General features: G+C 58.6%; 1 protein-coding gene across 5 annotated transcripts in view; it reads left to right on the top strand.

Annotated features, from left to right (window-relative positions):
• The window catches only part of KDM4B (lysine demethylase 4B), a 181,064-nt gene that overhangs the window by 84,383 nt on the left and 73,987 nt on the right, over positions 1–22,694 (top strand). For all 5 annotated transcript variants that reach the window (XM_037738421.1, XM_017528393.2, XM_037738423.1 and 2 more), the window contains one exon: positions 19,832–19,881. In XM_037738421.1, the coding sequence (XP_037594349.1) occupies positions 19,832–19,881 (50 nt within the window). The remainder of the gene's footprint in view (positions 1–19,831; positions 19,882–22,694) is intronic.

The following is a 22,694-nucleotide window of genomic DNA, read 5'->3' as shown; positions in this document are numbered from 1 at the left end:
TCACTGCAGCAGGGAAGCCAGATGGGGAAGCAGTGAGTCCCTGCGGCTGTAGGGACTCCCTGGGATGTGGTGAGCTGATGGGACAAGGCCAGCTGCCTGCACCCGTGTTCTAGGGCAGCTAGAGAAAGGCCCTTTTGAGAAGTGCTGTCGGGGGAGCCAGTGACGGTACGTGGCAGCTGCAGAGTCCTCTGCTTAGGCTTAGGGGAGAGGGTCCCCAGGCTCCCTCCAGCTGCACTTGTCAGGAGGGGGGTCATCCTGCTCCCAGGTAAAGCCCCCAAGAGCAATGGGGTGGGGAAGTGCTTGCCTTGACTGTAACCTTGACCTGCCTGTGACCCGCAGCGGTCTGACAGTCCTCCATTGCGCTGGGCAGGATGCAGTTCCCCAGGGTCTCATCTCTGGCTGTTTCCTGTGGCGTCTCTCTGCCCGCCCCCTCCTGCCTTCATTTACCTTGGATACACTCAGTCCCCCGTGCAGGTGCGGGAGCTGAGGGTCTCAGAGCTTGTGCTCCTGAGAAGGGCATGGAGCTCGCACTTGCTTGTGGCCATCCTGGCCTGCCAGGAGCCCGACCCTCCTGAGCTCGGTGGAGAGGGGCTGCCGCGGAGGGCGGGGAGAGGGTATTATCAGAGAACTCCTCCAGCCTCCTTGACCTTTAAGCAGCCGCAGGCTGAGAATTTTCCCTTTTGATTCGGCTGTACCTCGAGTTTTCTCTCCAGCGTTTTCACTCAGGGGAATTTCACAGCATCTTTTCTTCTTGCTGCCAGGGAAACTGGACTCCTAGCGGGCACAGCCGTCTTTCACTTCCTCAGTGTCCCTGGAGGTGTGCGTGCGTGGGCGCGTGTGCGTGGACGCGTGTGTGCACTGAGGAGCCGTGCTCCCGGGGCTGGGGGCGGGGTGGATCCCAGGCTGCAGTGGACCAGCCCGGGCTCCCTGCCCTGTGGCCACGGGTTGGGGGAGGCACAGCGTGGGGTCGATGGGTCTGTTGCCAAGCCAGGCTCTTCTTGGGGTGGAGGCTTCAGGGCTGCTCCCTCACCCCTCTGCTGCCCACCTGCCTGTGCCTCAGGACCTCCTGGAAGCCCACACCAAGGCAGCTGCCCTCCTGCTGGCAGCTCCTGCTTGGGGGCAGACGTCTCCCTCCCTCATGGGCTCCCTCAGCCTGGCTGCAGGTGGCGCTGCTGATCCCCACAGCGGCTTCTGCCCTGCCCTCTGGCGTGGGACCTGGGAATCTGGTGGGTGATAGAGCCGGCGAGCCCATCACAGGCAGTAGCCATGGGCCCGGGGGGTGGTGCACTGGTGCCTGGGGACCTGTGTGGGTCTGTGCTGCTGCTGGTGAGCCAGCCACTGGGCCTTCCAGCTTCTGAGCCCAGCACCTGGTGGTCCCACCAGCAGTGGGGACCCGGGGGTCCCAGTCCACTGACCCTCAGACGTGGCCCCTCCAGTGACCCAGGCATTCCTCCCAGCCCCCTTGCTCTGGCTGGGCTGAAGGGGGTCTGGTGGCCTTAGAGAGGGCTCTGCAGAGATGGCTGCCCCATGGGGGTGGCATCCCCTCAGCTGAGCACTGGTTTCCAATGGAGATCGCCCGAAGCCTGACTCTTCACAGACTGGCTTTAATAACTCAGCTTCCCAACACTGCACCCTGTCACCAGAACAAGATGCAGGAGCAAGATAGATCCTCTCCTCACCACCGCAGGCCCAGCTCCAGCTAGGGTGCCTGGGGACAGAGCTGCATTGGCAGCTCAGAACGGCCGCGGTGCCCGAGGAGGTGAGACAGAGAAGACCCGCCAGGCTGATGAGGCAGCCGGTGAGTGTCTCGCACACAGGCAGGGGACCACAGCCAGGCCCTTCCCAGCCACACACGCGGAACCTGGATGACAGAAATGGAAAGGAGGAAGCGGTTTGGAGCAGAGAGCTTCTTCGGAGAGTAGATCGGCTCCAGCAGGGAGGTGGAGGGACCCCGCTCATTAGAAATGATAAGGTGTCAGGACTAAGGCTGCTTGCTCAGGGCCCAGGTTCCTGCCCTCCAGGGGCTCGGCACTTCCTCCCCGGCCCACCGAGACCCACTGTAGTGGCCCTAGCCCAGGGTCCCTGGGAGCCATATGCTTGTGGAAATGACCGTCTAGCCTGCACGAAGTTATCTGGGGAGGCTTTTGATGGGGATGGGGGTGTCACCTCTGCAGAAGGCACCTCATTTTGAGTGAAGACAGTTGTCACAGACGAGTGAGACCCCAGGCCCAATGCCCAGGCCAGTCACTGTCCCCCGGCAGTGCCCAGCAGCAGCCTAGGGGCCTGGCATCCTGTCTGGCTGTCCCCGGGTCCACGTGGCTTGCCGTCTGTCCAGGCACACCTGGTGCTCAGCTTCTGTTTGAGGATCATGTCCGTGGGCAGGCAGGAGGCTCCTTTGTGGTCACCTGTCCCCGTCCTCTGCTTCTGATGGTGACTGTGGCCACAGCATCAGTGCAGTGGTTCTTTATTTCTGTGCATCACTGACCACGTGTCTGAAAGTATATGTGACTGGGTCCGAGTGACGAGCTTGGTTCTCTTAGCTTTATTCATTTTATTTTATTTTAGATGGAGTCTTGCTGTGTCACCCGGCTGGAGTGCAGTGGTATGATCACAGCTCACTGCAACCTTAACTTCCTGGGCTCAGGTGATCCTCCCACCTCAGCCTCCTGAGTAGCTGGGACCACAGGCACATGCCACCACACCTGGCAAATGTTACATTTTTCGTTGAGAGAGGGTCTCCTCATGTTGCCTAGGCTGGTCTTGAACTCTTGGGCTCAAGTGATGCTGCTCCTGCCTCGGCCTCCCAAAGTATTGGGATTGCAGGTGTGAGCCTGACCCTTTTCCAGTTTTAAAACTGGAAGTTCCATATCCTGGAACCTGCTCAAATGAGTGAACTGTGATGCTCAGTCCCCCTAGAAAGTGTGAGAGTGTGTACACGTGTGCACGTGTTTGCTAGAGAAACAAGGGTCTCTGGTCATACCAGCTATCTGGAAGGGAGTCTGGTCCCCAGGACTATGCCAAAGACAAGACTGGGATTCTGCCGGGCAGTGGAGAACTGGACTTTACCCAGTTAGCTGCGAGAACCTGGGCCAGGAGCCGAGCTGCCAGCAGGGCACTGCAGCCGTGCGCCCTAGAGCGTGGCGTGCGGTGCTGGTGCTGTGTTTGGACGAGTGCCAGGCCGCGGCCAGGAGGGCAGGCACACGGAAGCTGTGGACGGCAGCCGTGTCTTCCCTGGCCCAGTCCCTCCCCCGCCCTCCTCATCCAGCCCTTCACCTCACCCTTGTCACCTCCGTGCCATCAGCCGGACGCCGTCAGCCCAGGCCTGCTGCTGAAGATTGGGGAGTGAATCGAACACCAAAGGCTGGCTTTGACGTTAGAAAAATTAACTCCTGATGCTGCAGAGACCTTTGAGTCTCACGCTGGGGCGTCCACAGCGAGGCTGGGATTGCATCTCTATGCCTGACGAGTGGGGCACAGGCGCCAGGATCACAGCCCCTCCCGTCGGCCTGATCAGCCTCCTGCCAACCTCGCTGGTGCTAAGCGGTCACAGCCCGATTGTGCCCCCAGGACAGGCAGGGCCCTCAGCTGTGTCTTGTGACAGCATCCCCAGGGACTGGGAGGACACCACTGGGCCAGGATGGCCAGGAGTGTCATGGGGCACGTGGGGGTGCTGGCCAGGGCTCCCACGGTACCTGTCCCAGCCAGGATCTGTCCCAGCGGGCTGGCTCCTGGCTCTTGCTGAGAGCTGGCAGGGACAGACACAGACACACTTGGTGTTTGTTCATGGACTGCGGAGCAATTTTCATGTCGCCTTTTGCTGTGTGAAAATCGCACTGCGAGCTCTCCTCCAGAGCTGCGCCGCTGCGTTGGGGACTCCGACGTTGCGATGATTGATTGCCCTGCTGTGCGTCTGGACAGCAGGCACCATTCCCACGGATCCGGGAAATTGTCTTCTTGGTGAGCAGAGGCGGTGGGCCTGTGATGGGGCTGGGAGAGCACCCGCAGCAGTCGGGTGTCGGGGGTTCCCTGTTCCTTTCGTTGTCCCAGGGTCGCACTTGTGTTTCATCCGCTTTTTTGATAATATCTTCTCTTCCGTTCTCTCTCTTTAAATAGACTCTTTATTAGACCTGTTTTATATTCACCGAAAAACTGGCAAGGTCGTAAGCACAGAGAGTTCCCCACCGGGTTCCCTGGCATGAACATTTTATATCACGCGGTGCTTTGGATAGTCCGTGGGCCGGCACTGACTCGTTATCAGCTGAAATCTACACTTGATTCGCATTTCCTCCGCCCTCCCCCATCCAGGCTCCTGCGTGGCGTTGTCCCACCTCCGTAGGGCCCTGGGCTGCAACAGTTTCTCAGGCCTTCCTGGACAGTGTTGACGGGGGCTGGCCGAGGGTTTTATAGGACGTCCCCCAGTCCGCATGTCCCCTAGTCAGCATGTATGATGTTTTTCTTGTGGTTAGGCCAGGGTGACGTGTTTTAGGAAGGAAGATTACAGGGGTGAAGGGTCTTCCCACCGCATCCTACCCTGGGTCAGGGCGCAGCCATCCTCGAGGCATCGCTGCTGATGTTGGCCCTGGTCACCCAGCTGGTGTGGCTGTCCGGTGTCTCCACTGCAGAGTGACACTTGCCCCATTTCCATGCTTTCACCTTTAAATGTCAGCCCACCAGGATCATCTGTCTCTCTCTTTTTTTTTTTTTTTAGATGGAGTCTCGCTCTTCGCCCAGGCTGGAGTGCAGTGGTACGATCTTGGCTCACTGCAACCTCTGCCTCCCGGGTTCAAGCAATTCTCCTGCCTCAGTCTCCCAAGTAGCTAGGCTTACAGGCATGTGCCACCACACCTCACTAATTTTTGTATTTTTAGTAGGGATAGGGCTGCACCATGTTGGCCAGGCTGGTCTTGAACTCCTGACCTCAGGTGATCTGCCCACCGTGGCCTCCCAAAGTGCTGGGATTACAGGCATGAGCCACTGCACCTGGCCATCTCCGTTTCTTAAGGTTGCCTAATTTGGGACCTTCGTCACATCCACGAGGCCCTCACAGCATCAGTGCGAGGCGTGTGTCACGCAAGGAGTGTGGGAGCCCCATGATGGGAATCCTGGGGTGTCCAGAGCTCTGCCTGTCCTGAGGCTTCCCTTTTGGAGGCATATCTTGCTGTAAAACATGATTTGGTACAGGAACAGACATAAAGTATGTATGTACCAAATATATACGTGTGTGTGCACATGTGCGCGTGTGTGCACTTCAGCAAATGGCTCTTTGGCCGTCCCCTTGTATCCCACTGTCGGGACACGGCCCACACCCGTGCCTCCTTTTCCCTGACCCCTCTGCACGCTGTGGCATCGGCTTCCTCCTGGCTCTGCTGGTGGCACCCTCACTTCCTGTCGCCTGGCAGCGTGTGCCTGTGGCCCTGGCAGTGTGGCTGTGTGTGGCTGTGTTGGAAGGGCAGCGTGGCTGTGCGGGGCTGTGTTGGGAGGGCAGCGTGGCTGTGTTGGAAAGGCAGCGTGGCTGTGCGTCGCTGTGTTGGAAGGGTAGCGTGGCTGTGTGTGGCCGTGTTGGAAGGGCAGCGTGGCTATGTGGGGCTGTGTTGGAAGGGCAGCGTGGCTGTGTGTGGCTGTGTTGGGAGGGCAGCGTGGCTATGTGGAGCNGCTGTGTTGGAAGGGCAGCGTGGCTATGTGGGGCTGTGTTGGAAGGGCAGCGTGGCTGTGTGTGGCTGTGTTGGGAGGGCAGCGTGGCTATGTGGGGCTGTGTTGGGAGGGCAGCGTAGCTGTGTTGGAAAGGCAGCATGGCTGTGTGTGGCTGTGTTGGAAGGCTGGCGTGGCTGTGTGTGGCTGTGTTGGAAGGGCAGCATGGCTGTGTTGGAAAGGCAGTGTGGCTGTGTGTGGCTGTGTTGGGAGGGCAGCGTGGCTATGTGGGGCTGTGTTGGAAGGGCAGCGTGGCTGTGTTGGAAAGGCAGCGTGGCTGTGTGTGGCTGTGTTGGGAGGGCAGCGTAGCTGTGTTGGAAAGGCAGCATGGCTGTGTGTGGCTGTGTTGGAAGGCTAGTGTGGCTGTGTGTGGCTGTGTTGGAAGGGCAGCATGGCTGTGTGTGGCTGTGTTGGGAGGGCAGCATGGCTGTGTTGGAAGGGTAGCGTGGCTGTGTGTGGCTGTGTTGGGAGGGCAGCGTGGCTGTGCGTCACTGGGTTGGAAGGGTAGCATGGCTGTGTGTGGCTGTGTTGGGAGGGCAGTGTGGCTGTGTTGGGAGGGTAGCATGGCTGTGTGTGGCTGTGTTGGGAGGGCAGGGTGGCTGTGTTGGAAAGGCAGCGTGGCTGTGTGTGGCGGGCAGCGTGGCTGTGCGTGGCTATGTTGGAAGGTTGTACAGGTGGGCTGATTTCCTTGCGTTTCTGCTCCATGGTGTGTGTATGAGATTCATCCTGGTGTATGTGGCGGCAGCACACTCATCGTCAATGGCAGTGAAATATTCCACTGTGTGGCTGGGCTGGAGTTGACTTTCCATTCTGCCGTGGACGGACATTTGGGCTGTTTCCAGCATGGGGCTTCTGTGGAAGGCCTGTCCTCTCTTCGCCTGGTGCTCATGTATGACATCGATTTTGATCGTAAGTCTTGCTGTCAGTAACTGTGACTGTGGCTGCGCTGATGATGTTCCATTCCTTATGCAGCAGTTTGGCCTGGAGTAATCCTTTGACTCGTGCCCCAGGGTCCACATCCTTCTTCACAGATGAGGCACAAATTGAGGAGACGTCACTTAGCCGCAGAGTTGGGATATGATAGGGCTGTGGGGCCTGGGCCGCCTCCTGGGCCGCCTGGCCGAATCCACGTTCCCAGCCACTGCTCCAACCTGCCCTTTAAGTGTTGCCCTGTGGGATCAGGAGGGCAGAGGGTCCTGGGAGCAGGTGCCAGGGTGACATACAGCCTTGAGGCCAGGGTGTGTGCCAGTTGGTGAGGGTGGCCTGAACCCAAAGGTGTGGGTGAGGAAGGACCATTTCTAATGGAGCCACCGTATTAAGCCCTGCTTAGCCAAACTTGAAGTTTGTTGTGGGAGACGGAGATGATGCAGGAATGCAGGGACCGAGCCCAGCCTGTGGGGTGTCCAAGGTCGCCCTGTGTGCTGCCGTACAGGCTGAGGAGGAGGGATTGATGGGCGGCTTAGGGGGCCATGTCTGAGGGCAGGGCCCACCACTTCTGCCCACACATCATTGGCCGGCACCCAGGGTCACATGGCCACACCTGCAGCCAATGAGGCCGGGAAATGTAGTCTGACCACTTGTCCAGCTGGGAAAGGGCCAGTGAGCCCTGGCCTCTGTCTCCTGCCATGTGGGTGCTGGGTGTCCTACAGTGGCGCAGCCAACAGGGTTTTGAGGTTGAAGAGACGGGTCTGCTCAAGCCTTGATGGAGTGCTCATGCCCGCTCAGGGATTTTGGTGTGGCCAGGCAGCCAGACACCCCATGCTCAACCCCAGAATAGGACCAGGCCTGGGAGCCCCTGGGGAGGCAGGGAGACAGGACTGTGAGGACTCAGGAGGGGATCTCAGGGGAGGACGGGAGACCAGCTCAGGAGCAGGGGCAGGAGGGCATGCATGGAAGGTCCCTAAGTGAGGGAGCTGCTACTCTTGGTCGTGTACCGGGTGGATGGAGTGGCCGTGGGAGCAGGGCCCAGACCCCCAGGGCAGTAGGGCCAGGGCCTGGGTGTGGTGGGAGCCGGGGCGGCTCTGGACCCTGCAGGGCTGCCTCAGCCTCACGCTGTCTGACAGCCCCTGCTGCACGTCGTGTGCTGACTCCTGTCTGTGGCCCCTGCTCACCCACCGATTTGGTCTGGCAGGAGCAGATGGCCTTCATTTTGGAGTCTTTTGTTCAAAGCGGGTGCTTCGGGTTGGAGTGGTGGCGCACACGCTGGCTCGTGTCGCTTGTGAGGCCGCAGGAGTTTTGCTTTAGGGAGGTAGGAGCCAAACAAACCCGGCGCCTGCTTCCAGGCTGCGCCGTGCCGGGCGAGTCGCCGGCATCCTGTCCCTGCCCACTGCTTTAAGAAACTGTTAGTTCTGTTGGAAATGTCATCAGTGGGCGTGAATTCCCATCTTCAGATAATCCCACCAGGCGGTGTTTGGATGAGGAGTTTATTCAGGCCATGCGGGTCTGCTCATACCCTCGGGCCCCTCCCACCGCAGCCGAGGCTGGCCCTGACCTGGAGTTGTTTGCCCACCCCGTCTCCGTAGGCATCAGAGGTTTGGGTTCTGAGTGCAGGGCCTGGTTTCCATGGCAAATTTCTCCCCGTCGATGAGGCTGCCGCTGGCAGGGTTCAGCTCCCCAGAAGGGAAATGGCTGCAAATCTGCGGGAGGAGGGAGTCTTCGTTATCTTTGCTTAAAAATTGGGCAGCGCACGGCTTCCTCCCTCCACACTCGCCAGCAGCAGGGGACGGGAGCTCTGGCTGCCTTCCGATCAAAGGGGGCAGGCGCAGGACGAGCCGATGACAGCGTCGCTAATGGCCCTTGTTCAGCAGCCTCCTGCGGAGGGCTCCGCTGCCTGCTCTCCCTGACCTGATTGCGAGCCGAGCAGTCTTAACCCATGCGTGAGCCAAACCCTCCCGGCTCCAGAGCCCTGCTGGGGCCCCGAGGCCCAGGGAGGGACCCAGTGTCCTGTGGCCTCTGCCTTGGGGGGCGCAGGCTGAGACTTAGGTTGGAGTAACAGGAGCGTGTAGCCCCCCTGGCCATCAGCCTGTGAGCGAGACAGTTTAACCCTGTGCTCTCCAAAGCTAGCCCCTTCATTAAGGGTACCATTTAAGATGCTCTGGGCCATCTCCATCACCATCTGTCCTCATGAGGTTCAGTGGATGCTGTGTGTCTGCGGGTGCTGGTGATGAATTAAATATAAGCATCGAGGCATCGGAGCCTCCACAGCCTGCAGGTGTCGGGACCGCGCTCTGCATGGAGACCCAGACTCCCACCAGGGCCTCACACCCTCCTGCCTCTCCAGGACCCCTGCACGTGGCTCACTCCTGCCACGGGCGCATTGGCCTGGTGCCCAGCTGGCCTTCTGCAGAGCTTGGTGTGGCCGGAGAAGCTTCTCGACTTCTCTGCTGCCTCCTGCCCGCAGCCATCCAGGGCGTCAGAGCGGCTCTCAGGCTAGCACCTCCTTGGGCCTGGGTCGAGGCCCCTCGGGGCTGGGCTCGTGTGGATACTAACCTTGGCCATTAGCATCCCTTGCTGCTCTGGACAAAGGGAGCCGTGGGCCAGGTGCAGTGGCTCATGCCTGTAATCCCAGAACTTTGGGAAGCTGATGTGGGTGGATCGCCTGAGGTCAGGAGTTCAAGACCAGCTTGATGAACATGACAAAACCTCGTCTCTACTAGAAATACAAAATTAGCCGGGTGTGGTGGCAGTGACCTGTAGTCCCAGCTACTCGGGAAGCTGAGGCAGGAGAATCGCTTGAACCTGGGAGGTGGAGATTGCAGTTGCAGTGAGCCAAGATCATGCCACTGCACTCCAGCCTGGGCGACAGAGGAAGACTTCATCTTGGAAAAAACAAAAAAGAGGCATGCTCTTTCTCCAGCTGCAGTCGCTGTCTCTTCAGACACTGTTGTGCTTTTAGGAGATCTGTCCTTGTTCTTCCTGTTTAAACCATCCTGTGCCTTTTAACAATAAATGGTGAGGGGTTTCCACTCAGCTCGAATCATACTGGAGGAGGGCTGTGGGTCCAGGCATGGTGGGGGCTGCCTGCTGGTTGTTGATGAGCAGAAATTCAGGCCAGTTTGACGGGGCAGGTGAGGGAGGCTGCTGGGTGTCCATGGCCCTGTGTCCCTGGCACCTCGTCAGAACCTGACAGCCGCGGCTCTGCCGCTGGGCACCTGCCCTGCACACCCTCCCCTGAGATGGGCACAGCTTTCCCGGCACAGCTTTCCCGGAGAGGCTGCAGGAAAAACATCATCACAAATAACTCGCACATGACTTTGCGTTTTTGGTCTTGTCATATAATAAAAGTAATTTGCGGGCCGAAAATACACATCAGGGCTGGAGATGAGATGCCTCCAATCCGGCCTCTAATTGCAGGCAGGGACACTGCTTGCCTCTGTGAGTCTGCTCCTAATGAAAGTGGCAGGCGGTGTGTGAGATCCGCCCGGCTCCTTGGGGTGCTGACCCAGCCCAGGTCCCTGAGGGTGAGTGTGGTGACACCTTGTGGCCCAGGAGAGCGGGTGGGCCACCACGGCTACCATGCCTGGAGTGAGGTCTCCTGGCTGGCCAGGAGACCCGAGAGCTGCGTCTCCTCCTGCCCACTCTGTCGGTCTTCCCTGAGCCAACGCTCCGGGACTCTGCTGGTCTCCTGTGTGTCTCAATAAAAATGTCATTATTTGAAATCGACCCTGCTGGTGTAAGACACCATATTCCATCGTCTATTGTCCCCTAAAACGATCCATTACAGATAAAGCCGCTGCAGCTCAGTAAGGCTGCTTCCTGGGAACAAGCCACCCTGGTCCCTGGCAGATCCTATCTCTCGAGCAAGTGTTAGTATCTGTTGCATAAAGGGGCCCTTGTGCTGGGGACAAATGAGGGAGGCGGCCTGTCCCCGGCACGAGGCTCCTTGAAGGAGGATTTTTCCAGTAGAAATAGGCAGGTTGGGTCATGCCTATAATTCCAGAGCTTTGGATGGCTGAGGCCAGAGTATTGCTGGAGGCAGCCACTGGAGTTCGAGACCAGCCCGGGCAACACTACAAGACCCCATCACTAAAAAGAAAGAAAAAAATGAGCTGGGCATGGTGGCGCGCACCTGTCATCTCCGCTTTGCAGGGGGCTGAGGTGGGAGTGTTGCTCGAGCCTGGGAATTTGAGGCTGCAGTGACCGTGATGGTGCTACCGCAGCAAAGACCCTATCTCTTAAAAAAAAAAAAAAGAAGAGGAAGGAAGAAGTAGGGTAGCTTGCCATGGGACATGGGAGGAGTTCTGTGGTCGCCTCTGGAGGAGCTGTGTAGCTTGGGCTTGGCTCCATTTCTGCAGCGCTGCCCGTCTTGGGGAGCAGGGCTGGAGCCTTCTCCGTGGGGCCTGCACCAGCTGTGGGGCTCCCGTTTCTCCCGTGAGTCTTTGGGAAAGGGGCTCACTTCTCTTCTTCGCGCCCTCTGTCCCATCCGCTGTGATCTTTCCCTTCCAGCAGGCTGGGGTCGGGACAATCCCTCTCCTCTCTCAGCGGGGATACAGGACCTCAGTGTTCCTGGCAGTTCCTGGGCTGTCTGTGTGTCCTGGCCGTGGATCCACTCCCTTGCCTGCCCAGGTGTTTTTTCTAACATCTTTACCTTGCCTGATTCACCTGTGGGGCGGCCTCCTGTCCTGGGTGACCCTGTCTTCCTGGGGTGGATGTCAGTAGCATCCTGCTGCTCGCGCCTGCGTGGTGAGCTCCGGCGCTTGTGCTTCCTCGCACCCGTGCGCCCGTCCCCGTGCGCTGTTGCAGGGGCGTGGAGGGGTTTTACCCAGGTGGGCGCTGCCTTCCCAGGTCAGCCTGTGAGTCCAGCAGGCAGGTGCCCTACCAGGTCCATGTGTGACCTTGTGTGTGTGACTGGCTCCTCCACCTCGGACGAGGGACATGTTCACCCTAGTGGGTTTAGAGTGTTCTGTGAATGTTCTTTCTGCTGTAGAGGAAACCTTTTTATTTATTTATTTTTTTAATTAAAAATTCTGCCACCTTGCTGGGCTGTTTAATTCCATAGTTTTGCCAGTTTGTTTGTTCGCTTAGATTTCCTAAGTAGAAACGTATGTTATAATTAAACTTTAAACTTCTTGTTTTTAGAGTCAGGGTCTCCCTCTGTTGCCCAGGCTGGAGTGCGGTGGTGCAGTCATGGGTCACTGCAGCCTCAACTGCCTGGACTCAAGTGACCTTCCTGCCTCAGCAGAACATGGGCACGCGCCATCGTGCCTTGCTTAGGCATTTATACTGTGATCTTAAGAAGTTTGTCTCACCCCAAGCTTGTTAAACCCTTTGTCTTTTTTTTTTTTTTTTTTTTTTTGAGACGGAGTTTCGCTCTTGTTACCCAGGCTGGAGTGCAATGGCGCGATCTCGGCTCACCGCAACCTCCACCTCCTGGGTTCAGGCAATTCTCCTGCCTCAGCCTCCTGAGTAGCTGGGACTACAGGCACGCGCCACCATGCCCAGCTAATTTTTTCTAGTTTTTAGTAGAGACGGGGTTTCACCATGTTGACCAGGATGGTCTCGATCTCTTGACCTTGTGATCCACCCGTCTCAGCCTCCCAAAGTGCTGGGATTACAGGTGTGAGCCACCGCGCCCGGCTAACCCTTTGTCTTTTTCTTGATGTATCACGTTGACCAGTGTCTCCAGGGCGGCATGACGCGTGCCATGTGATGGGCAGGTTGCATCCTCTCCCGCCTCGCCATAAAGGTGACGGTGGGGGAGTCTCTGCGAGTCACAGTTTCCTGAGAATTTTTATACTGAATACTTTGGAATTTTCGATAGATTTCAATTTTTGGAATGTCTTTGCACCCTTGGGGGTGAACTTTTCTTGGTCTTGCAATACCTTATTGTGCTTGACTCATGTTGTATTTAGAATTTTCACATTCATGTGGTACTGGCTTAGCATTTTCCTGTGTGTTCTTTGTTGGTGATAGGGTTTCCCATGCATTCATTTATTCGTCCATTTGGAGAGTATGCCAGATTCAGAAAACGACCTTGGTAAAGTGGCATCTTCTTTACTGTTTGCCAACCACATGTGTACGTGGGCACTGTCTGTTTAGATGAAGGTCACTGGGTAGGATTCAGCAAAACCAGCTGGGCCTGGTGCCTTTTCCAGAGAGGACATCTGTGACCTGGTCTCTTCAAGGTTTCTGGTGGAGCCCCTGTGGACCCGGCGACATCCTGGGTTCCACAGCGCTGAAGACACTCTGAAGAGCCACATGCGTCTGTGAGCCTGAGCCCAGCAACTTAGGCAGGGACTGGGACCTATCCTTGTGTCCTCAGTGCTGGAAGTTTCTGTGACCAGCTTTGTTGAGGCGTGATTTCCATGGCACACACAGAAGGCACCTGGAGAACTCATACCCTTCAGTGGGCGGAGTGGACATGACGCAGCCCAGCGGCCATCACACAGGCCCATGCTTTTCCAGCCCGGTCACCATGCCGCTCTGAGGAGCAGAGCCGAGGAGCCGCCCTGGCCTGGCTCGTCTTCAGCCAGCTTCTGGCCCATATGGTGGCTGGGGGGCTCATGTGGGTGTGGGGCTGGGACAGCAGCTCTCTGCTGGGTCTCGTGGGCACCTGCAGCTAGGTCACTCTTATCCCGGCCTGTGCCAGCCACAGGGCAGTGCGCTGGAGCCGTCTTGCTGGGTTGCAGTCCCGGGCTGCCATAGGGCTTTGTTGTGAGGGTTGTGGTCACCGTGGCTTTTCCGTTCTGCTGTCACTTGGGGGTCTGGGGGCGCTGCTGGCACTTGGATCTGCCGCGGCCCTCCTGGGCTTGTGTGGGTAGCTCCCTCTGCCAGATGGCCTGTGTCCAACCTGACACCTGGTCTTGGGCACTTCCAGCGTGTGTGCGCGCGGGCTCTGCCTCCCTGGTTCTGTGTCTGCGATGATAGCGCATTAAATGGCGAGGGCCCGTCTGCCCAGGCACTGTGAAATTAACTTCCTCACCCTCCACCATGCGCTGGGCTGCGCTGACATCTCAGAAGGGCTCCAGCCGACCCCGCTCTTGGCACACATTCCTCAGCGGTGGGGGCGGAGGGCACAGAAGAGAGTGTTTTCATCCCTGGCACTTGATTGCCAAGAGCCTCCACTGGCGGGAGCTGGAATGGATTCCAGGTGCCACTGTCACCCGGCAGAAAGCTGCACAAATCTTAAAAAAAAAAAAAACTGTGTGATGTCTCGTCTCTGGGTTTGGAGCCATCCATAGGGACTGAGCACAGTGATGCCAGGCAGCCACTGCCAGGGGCTGAGGGGCCACAGAGCCCTGGCTTGGGAGCCTCCAAGGAGCCCATTCCCTTTGCAGCAGGAGGGAGAGGGCGCCAGGTAGGGAGCCTGGGGCAGTCAGCCCGTGTGGTGGGGACATGCGTGGTGGGTGCCAGCATCACGCCCCTCAGCCTGAGACTTTACCCCGGTCTCGGGCTTTCTGCCTGGCCTGAGAGGCAGTGGCCCAGCTGGCATTGCCTACCCTTGGCTGGGAGAGGCAGAGGCTGCGAGGGGGTGGGATATTGGACCCCCACCCCCTCTGCCTTGGGTTCTGAGGTCAGGTGTGGCCGTTCTTTGGCCGTGGCAGGCGGGGTCCCTGGGGGTGCTGGGGTGTCGGCCAGGCAGGCAGCGCCCACAGGTGAAGCAGGCAGCCCCGCTGCACAGCGTCTCCCAGCCCAGGAGGGGCCACAGTGCCCGCTTCACAGAACCCAGCGGGGGCTAAGCTTTTATGGAGCCACACGTGGGCCTGCCTTAGGCTGGGGCCCTGTGGAATGGCACCCAAGGGCGGCCTGAGCCTTGCGTCACCATTGTCGTAGCTGAGGGCCCCCGGGCAGGTCCTGGCTGCCCAGGCTGGCCTGTGTTCCCTTTCCTGACACACTCATTTAATTTTTAACTCAAAAGCATTTGCTTATTTATTTTCATTGTTCTTGATAATAATTCTAAGCCATTAGAGGGGAAAATTATATTCAAAAATGCTGTTTCACACTTTATTTGTTTGATGATTTAGAGCGATAGAAAATAGCACATTTGCTGGCTTTTATAGTCTGATAATTATTCACATCCATCAAGCCATTCCGGGGGAATAAACAAAACACCAAGAAAATTACACTATTAATAGCATCCTCTGCAGCGGACAGGAAGGCTCTTTCCCGGGCCGGCGCGGCGGCGAGATGACAGTGGCCCGTCCCCTGGCTGGAGGTGAGCGCCTGCCTGCAGAGAACGCCTTCGCTTTGATCCCCAGCTCTGGCTCAGGAGCTGCCCGCCATCCATCCCTCCTCTGCGGGCCCGAGGGCTTCTGCTGGGGCCCATGGCAAAGCTTCGCCCGCCCGTCACCAGGGACCCTGGGGAATTGCACAGGCAGAAGCGAGGCTGTCAGGGCCTCCGGCATCCCCCGGACAGCTCTGCTGCCGGCCCAGACTCAGGCCTGGTCTCAGCACTGCTGGCTGAGCCTGGTGGGGTGTCCCCACCCTCTGACCTTGGCACCGAAGCAGGAGCACATGGCTCGGCGCTGCCCACTCGGGGTCCAGTCCTTGGCGCAGTCCTAACCTCCCGGGTGACCAGCGTCCTTGGACACTGGTCAGACTCGTGTGTCGGGCCGCAGGGCTCAGCCTCAGTTGCTCTCCGCTTCTGGGTCCCAGCCCCTTGAGAGGTGGCCTGGCCCCCACTCTTGCCCTGTGGGTGGCTTTAGGCCCTTTAGCTTTGCCTTTTTTGGGTGGCAGTAAGTGTAAGGTTGGTGACATTCAATACTCAAAACACCTCAAAGTGTGAAAACCAAACCTGGAAGGCAGAGGGGTCCAGGGGCTGCCCACCCACTGCCCCCGCACCAGGCGTCCTTCTTCTGGAACTCAGGTCCCCGTTGGCGAGTCGCTGTGCCCCTCATGCGTGTCTCCCCACAGGCCTAGGATCTGGTATGCTGCTGGGACGTCATTCGTTCCTTAAGCATCGTGACCTCACACGTCCGTGTGCCCGGCTCCAGGGGGCCGAGGCCTGGCCCTTGTCTCTCTGTTGCTTTGTTTTCTCACCCACACCGCTTTGGCTTGCACGTGACAGGCTTTGCAAAAGGCGGGCGGTGCCTGGGCTTATTTCTCGGCCTCCTGGCACCCACGTGTGGCTCTCACAGCCTGCGGGGCCCTCTGCGGCCAGTGCCGGGCACCAGGAGAGGTTGCCAGGTAGACGGCCGCAGAGCCCGGGCTGGAGACGCAGAGCCGAGTTGGTATGACTTCGTGGGTTAGTGTCTTCCAGAAGGATGTGTGTAGAGCATTCCAGAACAGAGAGAGTGGGTGCGGGGGTCAGACAGGCCGGGGTCTGAGGGCCAGGAGAGGGAGAACCCTCGGGGTGCTGTGGATGGAGGAGCAGAGGAGGGGCGATGCCTGGGACCTGGGTCCCGAGTCCTCAGAATGGCACCTCGTAATTGTATTCACCCCGATTTAGAACCACATTCCTCCAGGCAAGGCCAGGGACCTGCGGCGGGGGCACCTGAGGGACCTGTACAGGCCGCCCTGCCCTCCCTCCTGAAGGCTCGCCTGGCAGCCTCTTCAACTTCACTGCCTTCCGCCCCCGCCCAGATGCACCCCTGGGTGTCCGCCCTGTGCTGGGAGAGCTGAGCTTGCTGGAAGCATCCTTGTTGCACTGAGCTGTGGCTCCCCACCCCCTTAACGTTTCCGATTCTGTCCTCGGAAGCCCTGGGACCTGTTCTGCCTCCCACAGCCCCACGAGGTTCCAGGCCTCGCTCTTCCTAGTTCCTTTGTCCTGACCTCTCCAGATCTCTCCAGCAATCCCTGTGAGCTGGGCCACAGACCCTCGGCATCCTGGCTTAGGGAGAGCTGATGGCTGCAGAGAGTACGCCACACACAGCCCCAGTCCCGGGGACGAGCTCCGAAGATGCCAAGAGGGAGGGACACATGCACTGACCTGGCCTCCAGGGCTCTAGAGGGTGAGAGGCGGCCAGCCCTTGCGGGACAGAGAGGCTGGTGTGGGGGAGGGAGGGGTGCCCGGGGTTGTGGGCAGAGCCCATGCAGGACATAGAGCCGGCAGCATCTCAGAGCCGGACAGAGGCAGGAGGCTGGGAGCAGGCCCACCTGGGGCTAGTGGTGCCCGCACGGGCGGTGGAGGGCCTGGGCAGCCGTCTGTCCAGAAAGTGCAAGAGCCCTGTGCCACCCAGGCAGACAGGGCTGCAGTGTCTAGAAGGAGACCTCCTGGGGTCGCAGGCAGGCAAAGCTGATTGATTTTGGTCGTGAAGTTTGACCTTGTGATGGGGACCGAGCTCCCAGGGAGCGAGACAAACTGCCTCCCCGTGCTGCTGGCCAATAAGCCGGGCTTGGTTTTATAGCCCCAAGAAATTGCTCACTAATAGCCAGACAGATGCTCCCCTGCCTCGAGCTTTAGTGAACAAACATTTCCACATTTCCAGCCCAAATAGCCGCTTTTCCTTTTTTTTTCCTCCAGAGCCAAGGCCAAGAGTCAGGGATGCCCCAGCATGGCCCCTAGCTGGGACTGTGAGGAAGGGGCTGTGCGTTCTGTGCTCTCTGGGGGCTCTGGGCCGAGGACCCTGCTGAGATGCCCTCTGGGGGCCCGAAGCCTCCCTGAGTCTCTTCTCCTGTGGCGACTGTAGGTCCCTGCGGTGCGTCTACTTCAACCCGCCAGCTCCGTGGCCTGCCCTCCAGTGCTGTCACCGCCCTGTCCTTTAAACTCAGCTTCCCAGACACCCAGAGTATCTTGGTGTAGGAAGCAGCCCGAGGCCACCTTCTAGCCCCCATCCTGGTGTTGCTTCCCCAAGTGGAACTGGGGTGCGCTTCCAGCCCTTGGTGGATGCAGCGTGGCCCCTCCAGCCGGCACCCAGCTCTGTGTTCTTAAAGCCCTGTCTGGCACTTTGTCTCGGATACTGAGGTTTTACTCCTGCCTGCGTCCCTGGGGGTGGCTGGGAGGCAGGTCTGCCGGCATCAGGTCTTCTGGTCCCCGAGGCCGTCGCAGGGTTGCTCCAGGAGGTGGGAGGTGCTGCCGGGTGCTGGCGGCGGCGGAGTCCAGAAGTCTCCCTGGCTGGCTGGCCTCCCATCCAAGAGTCCTCCCTGCTCTCTCTGGGGGCCGCTCCTCTGAACGCCGGGCCGGCGTCCTGCAGTCTGTGCTTTCTGATAACGCCGGAGCCGTGTTCCAATGTATTAAACTTTTAACATTTGCCAGATTCAATTAATCTTATCTTTACAACTCCCAATTACAGGCAGTAATTAAGTGGAGCAGCATTGTAGGCTGGGGATGCGGCATTAATCATTGCAGCCTTGGAGCCATAAATTAGTTCCTTCCCGTCCCGGCAGCTTCCCAGGAGCAGAGTGCTTCGCTCCCTGTGTGGAGGGGCCTTCATCCCCCAAAGGCGCTTGGGATTGGGATGAACTTTTCTCATCTTTATGTAAATGATGAAAGGCCATTTAAAAAAGAGGAACGCACCTCTGTCCAGACAATGGAAGACAATCTGAGGACGACAGAGTTGAAGGTGCTAGGGTCGCCTCTGCTGGGGACCCTGGGAGCATGCCCGGAAATTAATTATTTGTGTTCTATTGGATTAGAGGCTTTGTGATGTTCGCCTGGTGTCCAGCGCCTGTCCCCTCTTTACTTTTTATTTCTTTTTCAGACAGAGTCTCTCTCTGTCGCTCAGGCTGGAGTGCAGTGGCACGATCTTGGCTCCCTGCAGCCTCTGCCTCCCAGGTTCGAGTGAGTCCCCTGCCTCAGCCTCCTGAGTAGCTGGGACTACAGGCAGCCGCCACCATGGCTGCCTAGTTTCTGCATTTTTGGTAGAGGAGGGGTTTCACCGTGTTGGCCAGATTGGTCTTGAACTCCTGACCTCAGGTGCTCTGCCCACCTTGGCTTCCCAAAGTGCTGGGATTATAGGTGTGAGACACCCACCCCACCTGGCCTCTTTACTTCATTAAAAAACAGGCCGTGCACCGTGGCTCACACCTGTAGCCCCAGTCCTTTGGGAGGCCAAGGCAAGCAGATCATGAGGTCAAGAGATCAAGACCAGCCTGGCCAACATGGTGAAACCCCGTCTCTACTAAAAATACAAATATTAGCTAGGTGTGGTGGTGCGTGCGTGTATTCCCAGCTACTCTAGAGGCTGAGGCAGAATTGCTTGAACCCGGGAGGTGGAGGCTGCAATGAGCTGAGATTGCACCACTGCACTCCAGCCTGGAGACACAGCGAGACTCCATCACACACAAAAAAACCAAAGTCGCCTTTCATTTGGGAGGGGCTGCAGCGGAGCCGGGGCCGTCTCCCAGTCAGCTTTTCCTTGTCTTGCCTCTGACCTGGGAGGGTCTGGGGAAGAGACCAGGTCACGTGTCCTCTCATCTGTGTGACAGTTCTAGAACGGAAGCTGTTGGCCTGTCGAGCAGGGTTGGGGACGGGGCTTGACCACCCTCAGCTGTGTGTCCTCAAGTCCCCAAGGCCCTGTCCTAGTGGCCGTTGCTTGGAAATTGAGGTTTTCATTTTGCCGGAGGCCTTGGGAGTGGGCTGCGTGGTGTCCCCACTGGCATCGGGGCTTCTCGCTGTCCCCCCGAGGCTGTGGGTCCCGGGGCGCACCCACCCTGATGGGAAGACAGTCCCAGCGTCCGGGGTCTCCAGCTTCTGTGTATGGCATAAGCGGGGTGTCACCCCCACTTTGCTTCCTGTTCATCTTAACATTTCTTATTCACAATGGAGCCTTGGTGATCTTTCAGATGCAAACTGTGTAAAAATAAAACAAAGTCAGTGACAAAGGTAGCTTTTCTCATTCCCGAAGCTGCTTTTCCCTGTTGGCTCCCGGTACCGGGGAACGGTTGACGCGGGCCTGGAGACCTGGCTGACAGCTCCCGGGCCCCTCGCCACCCGCAATTCCAATCCAGTGCTTTCTTTTATTTTTTGCCTTTTCAGCCTCCTCCGGGTGGAGTGCCGCTTAACCAGGAGAATCTCCACTCCCGGCTTTCGGAGTGTGTCTCAAGCCAATGAGCGATGGTCCTCCCTCCCCACTCCTCCACCCGGCCCCCTCACTTCCTTATGGATTCCGTCCTGAAAGCCCTTGTCGCCAGCCATCCCCTCCGCACACCCTTGACCACGACTGCACTTCGCTTCTGCCCTGGGCACTGTCTGTGTCTCCCCAAGGCCAGCCCCACCCATGGCCACCACCGACCTTGCCTCTGACGTGCCTCCCTTCTCCTGCAGGTACGCCATCCCGCCAGAGCACGGCAAGCGCCTGGAGCGGCTGGCCATTGGTAGGTGACTGCCCCTCGGCCTGGGAACCTGGGACTGGGTGGGAGGGGCCTGTGGGCGGAGAGGAACAGCTGGCATCCCCTGGGCTCTGCTGCTGTTTGGGTGTGGGTTTGGGGGAGTGGTGACACGCTTTGAGCCATTACTGTGTGATTTTTCCATTTCTTTTCACCCTGGTGGTCAGACCCATGCCCTTCTGCAGCGAGGTGTGTCCTTTGCGAAATCTGCACACAGTGCCCTGACACTCCTGTTTTCCAGTTCTCTTAGTGCAAACTTCTCGGACCTGGCCAAAGGCAGCCGGGGCCCGGGGAGGGCAGCCTGTGTTCATTTTCCTCCCATCGCCCAGCCCCACACCGGGCCCTTGCTAATTCTGAGAACGTCCAGAAAAGGATGCAGTGCAGCCAGCAGTCTGCTCACCTGCGCAGGAGCCGGCGGAGGGGCCGCACGGTGTTTGCCCGTGTTCTGCTGGGACCTGGCCTGTGTGCCCTCAGCAAATGTCCTCACCAGTGGTGCCACCAGCCTGCGTTCACATGCTCCCTGGGGACTCTTGGGAAACGAGGGCTTTGTCATAGAGGCTCCTGGCATGTGCCTGAGGGAGGGCTGGAGCCTCAGGTCATGGGATACTTGGAAAGAAGCCAGACATCTGGAGACACCAGGCTGGGGCCACCCTCAGCACCCCGGAGCACCCAGCCCTGAGGCACCTGAGCAGGTGCAGTGAGCAGGGTCCCCGTGTCAGCCCCGGTGGCACAGCACCAAGAGGAATGTAGATTTCATGGCGCCCCACTGCTCACGAGTGCCTAGAAAATTGAGACACAACTGGCCGACACAGTTTCTGCCTCCCCCTGGTCCATTCCCAGCCACCCCAGAGCCAGCCCCTCCGAGCTGGCGGTTGGACAGCTTGGGGCGTGTGAGGGGTCAGGGTCTGAGCACCCTGCCCTTCAGGAACAGCGTTGGACAGCCACGCCTTTTCCAGGAGCCCTTGCCCAGCCTCGGTTCAAGCTCCCGGGACTGCCTGGCTGCTGTCCTTGGTCCCTTCCAAACCTTCGAGCCAAAGAACGCCCACCACATGATTTCTTCCCCCTTCCTGTGGGCTTTTGGCTTTGGGGATGGGAACTGTGCGTCTTTCTGGGAGAATAAGGCTCTCCTGTTCCAGGGACTGCACCAGGAGCCACATGGCTGTGCAGGAAATGTTGCCTGAGCACTGTGGCTTCGGTGGTGGGGACAGAGGGGAAGATGAGTTCGTGGGCCGTGAGCAGGGCCCTCTCCGGGCTCCGGACCGATGGCTTTGCTCTTGGTATTTTTGATTGTTTCTGTGGGAAACCTGGGCCCTGTTCTTATGCACAAATAAGCCCTGGTATAGGAGCACGCTTTTCATGGTAGAAATTTGCGATTACAGACAGGCTGTGGCAAAGGTCCAGCTCACTTACACACCGAAGCTGTGAAAGAGAAGCCAGATTAAAGCCTTTCTCCTGTTGTCATTGTTAATGCTGATTTCCAAAACAAATTTGAAGACATCGGCTAAAGAAACAATCCCCCACATTGTGTTAGCCTCCTGCGGCTCCTGTAACAAATGACCACAGAATCAGTGGCTGAAAACAACCACACTTATCCTCTTACAGCTGTAGAGGTCAGGGGTCTAAAATGTACACGGAGAGGCTAAAAGTCAGGTGCGGGCAGGGCTGGTTCCGTCTGGAGGCCCAGGGAAGAATCTGTTTACGCCTTTGCCAGCATAGAGGCTGCCCGCATCCCTTGGCTTGGGGCTGCATCACCCTGCCTCTATCTCTGTGGTCTCCTCACTTGCCTCTGCTCTGACCAAATGTCCCTCTGCCTCCCTGTTATGAGGACCCCCGTGGATAGCCCTGGGTGCTCTCCCACCTCAAGAAGCTTCACTCAGTCCCATCTGCAAAGGCCCTTTCACCATGGAAGGTGCCACACTCACAGGTCCCAGGGTTTAGCACCTGGACGCCTTGGAGGTCCGTCATTCAGCCAGTCACGCTTAGGAAGCCACAGAAGAAAGCCTCACTGAGCCGTCAGCTCGGGTGCTCTCTGGTATCCGGATCAAGAGGGCCACCCCATCCTTGCCAGCCACTTCTCCCCCTCCCTGTTAAACGGAGACTACACTTAGCCACTCTCCGTGCCTTCTCACCCAATGTCCCAACCGTTTTCTCTTGCATTAGAAAAGCAGGGCTTAACAAGAGCCCTCTGGAGAGGCCGCAGGCAGCGTCCGGCAGTGCCACTGCTGCCCCCCGGCACTGCCACATCCTCTCTCCCTAGAATGTGACTGGTTCTTATCTGGGGCTGGGCAGGGACCTGGAGGGCCGGTTCGCTTTTTCAGTATGCAGAGGGCCTAGTGCCTGGGCTGGTGGGGGAGCCAGTGAGGATGTCGGTGTGCAGAGGGCCCAGTGCCTGGGCTGGTGGGGGAGCCAGTGAGGATGTCGGTGTGCNGGGGGAGCCAGTGAGGATGTCAGTGTGCAGACGGCCCAGTGCCTGGGCTGCGGGGGAGCCAGTGAGGATCTCGGTGTGCAGAGGGCCCAGTACCTGGGCTTTCATGGGGGGAGCCAGTGAGGATCTCAGTGTGCAGAGGGCCCAGTGCCAGGGCTGGGGGGGAGCCAGTGAGGATGTTGGTGTGCAGAGGGCCCAGTGCCAGGGTGGGGGGGGAGCCAGTGAGGATGTCGGTGTGCAGAGGGCCCGTGCCAGGGCTGGGGGGGAGCCAGTGAGGATCTCGGTGTGCAGAGGGCCCAGTGCCAGGGCTGGGGGGGAGGCAGTGAGGATCTTGGTGTGCAGAGGGCCCACTGCCAGGGCTGGGGGGGAGCCAGTG

The sequence above is a fragment of the Cebus imitator genome, unplaced genomic scaffold (assembly GCF_001604975.1).
Source record: "Cebus imitator isolate Cc_AM_T3 unplaced genomic scaffold, Cebus_imitator-1.0 Scaffold53, whole genome shotgun sequence".
In the NCBI taxonomy this organism is placed as follows: domain Eukaryota; kingdom Metazoa; phylum Chordata; class Mammalia; order Primates; family Cebidae; genus Cebus; species Cebus imitator.
This window is presented reverse-complemented; position numbering and strand designations above follow the sequence as displayed.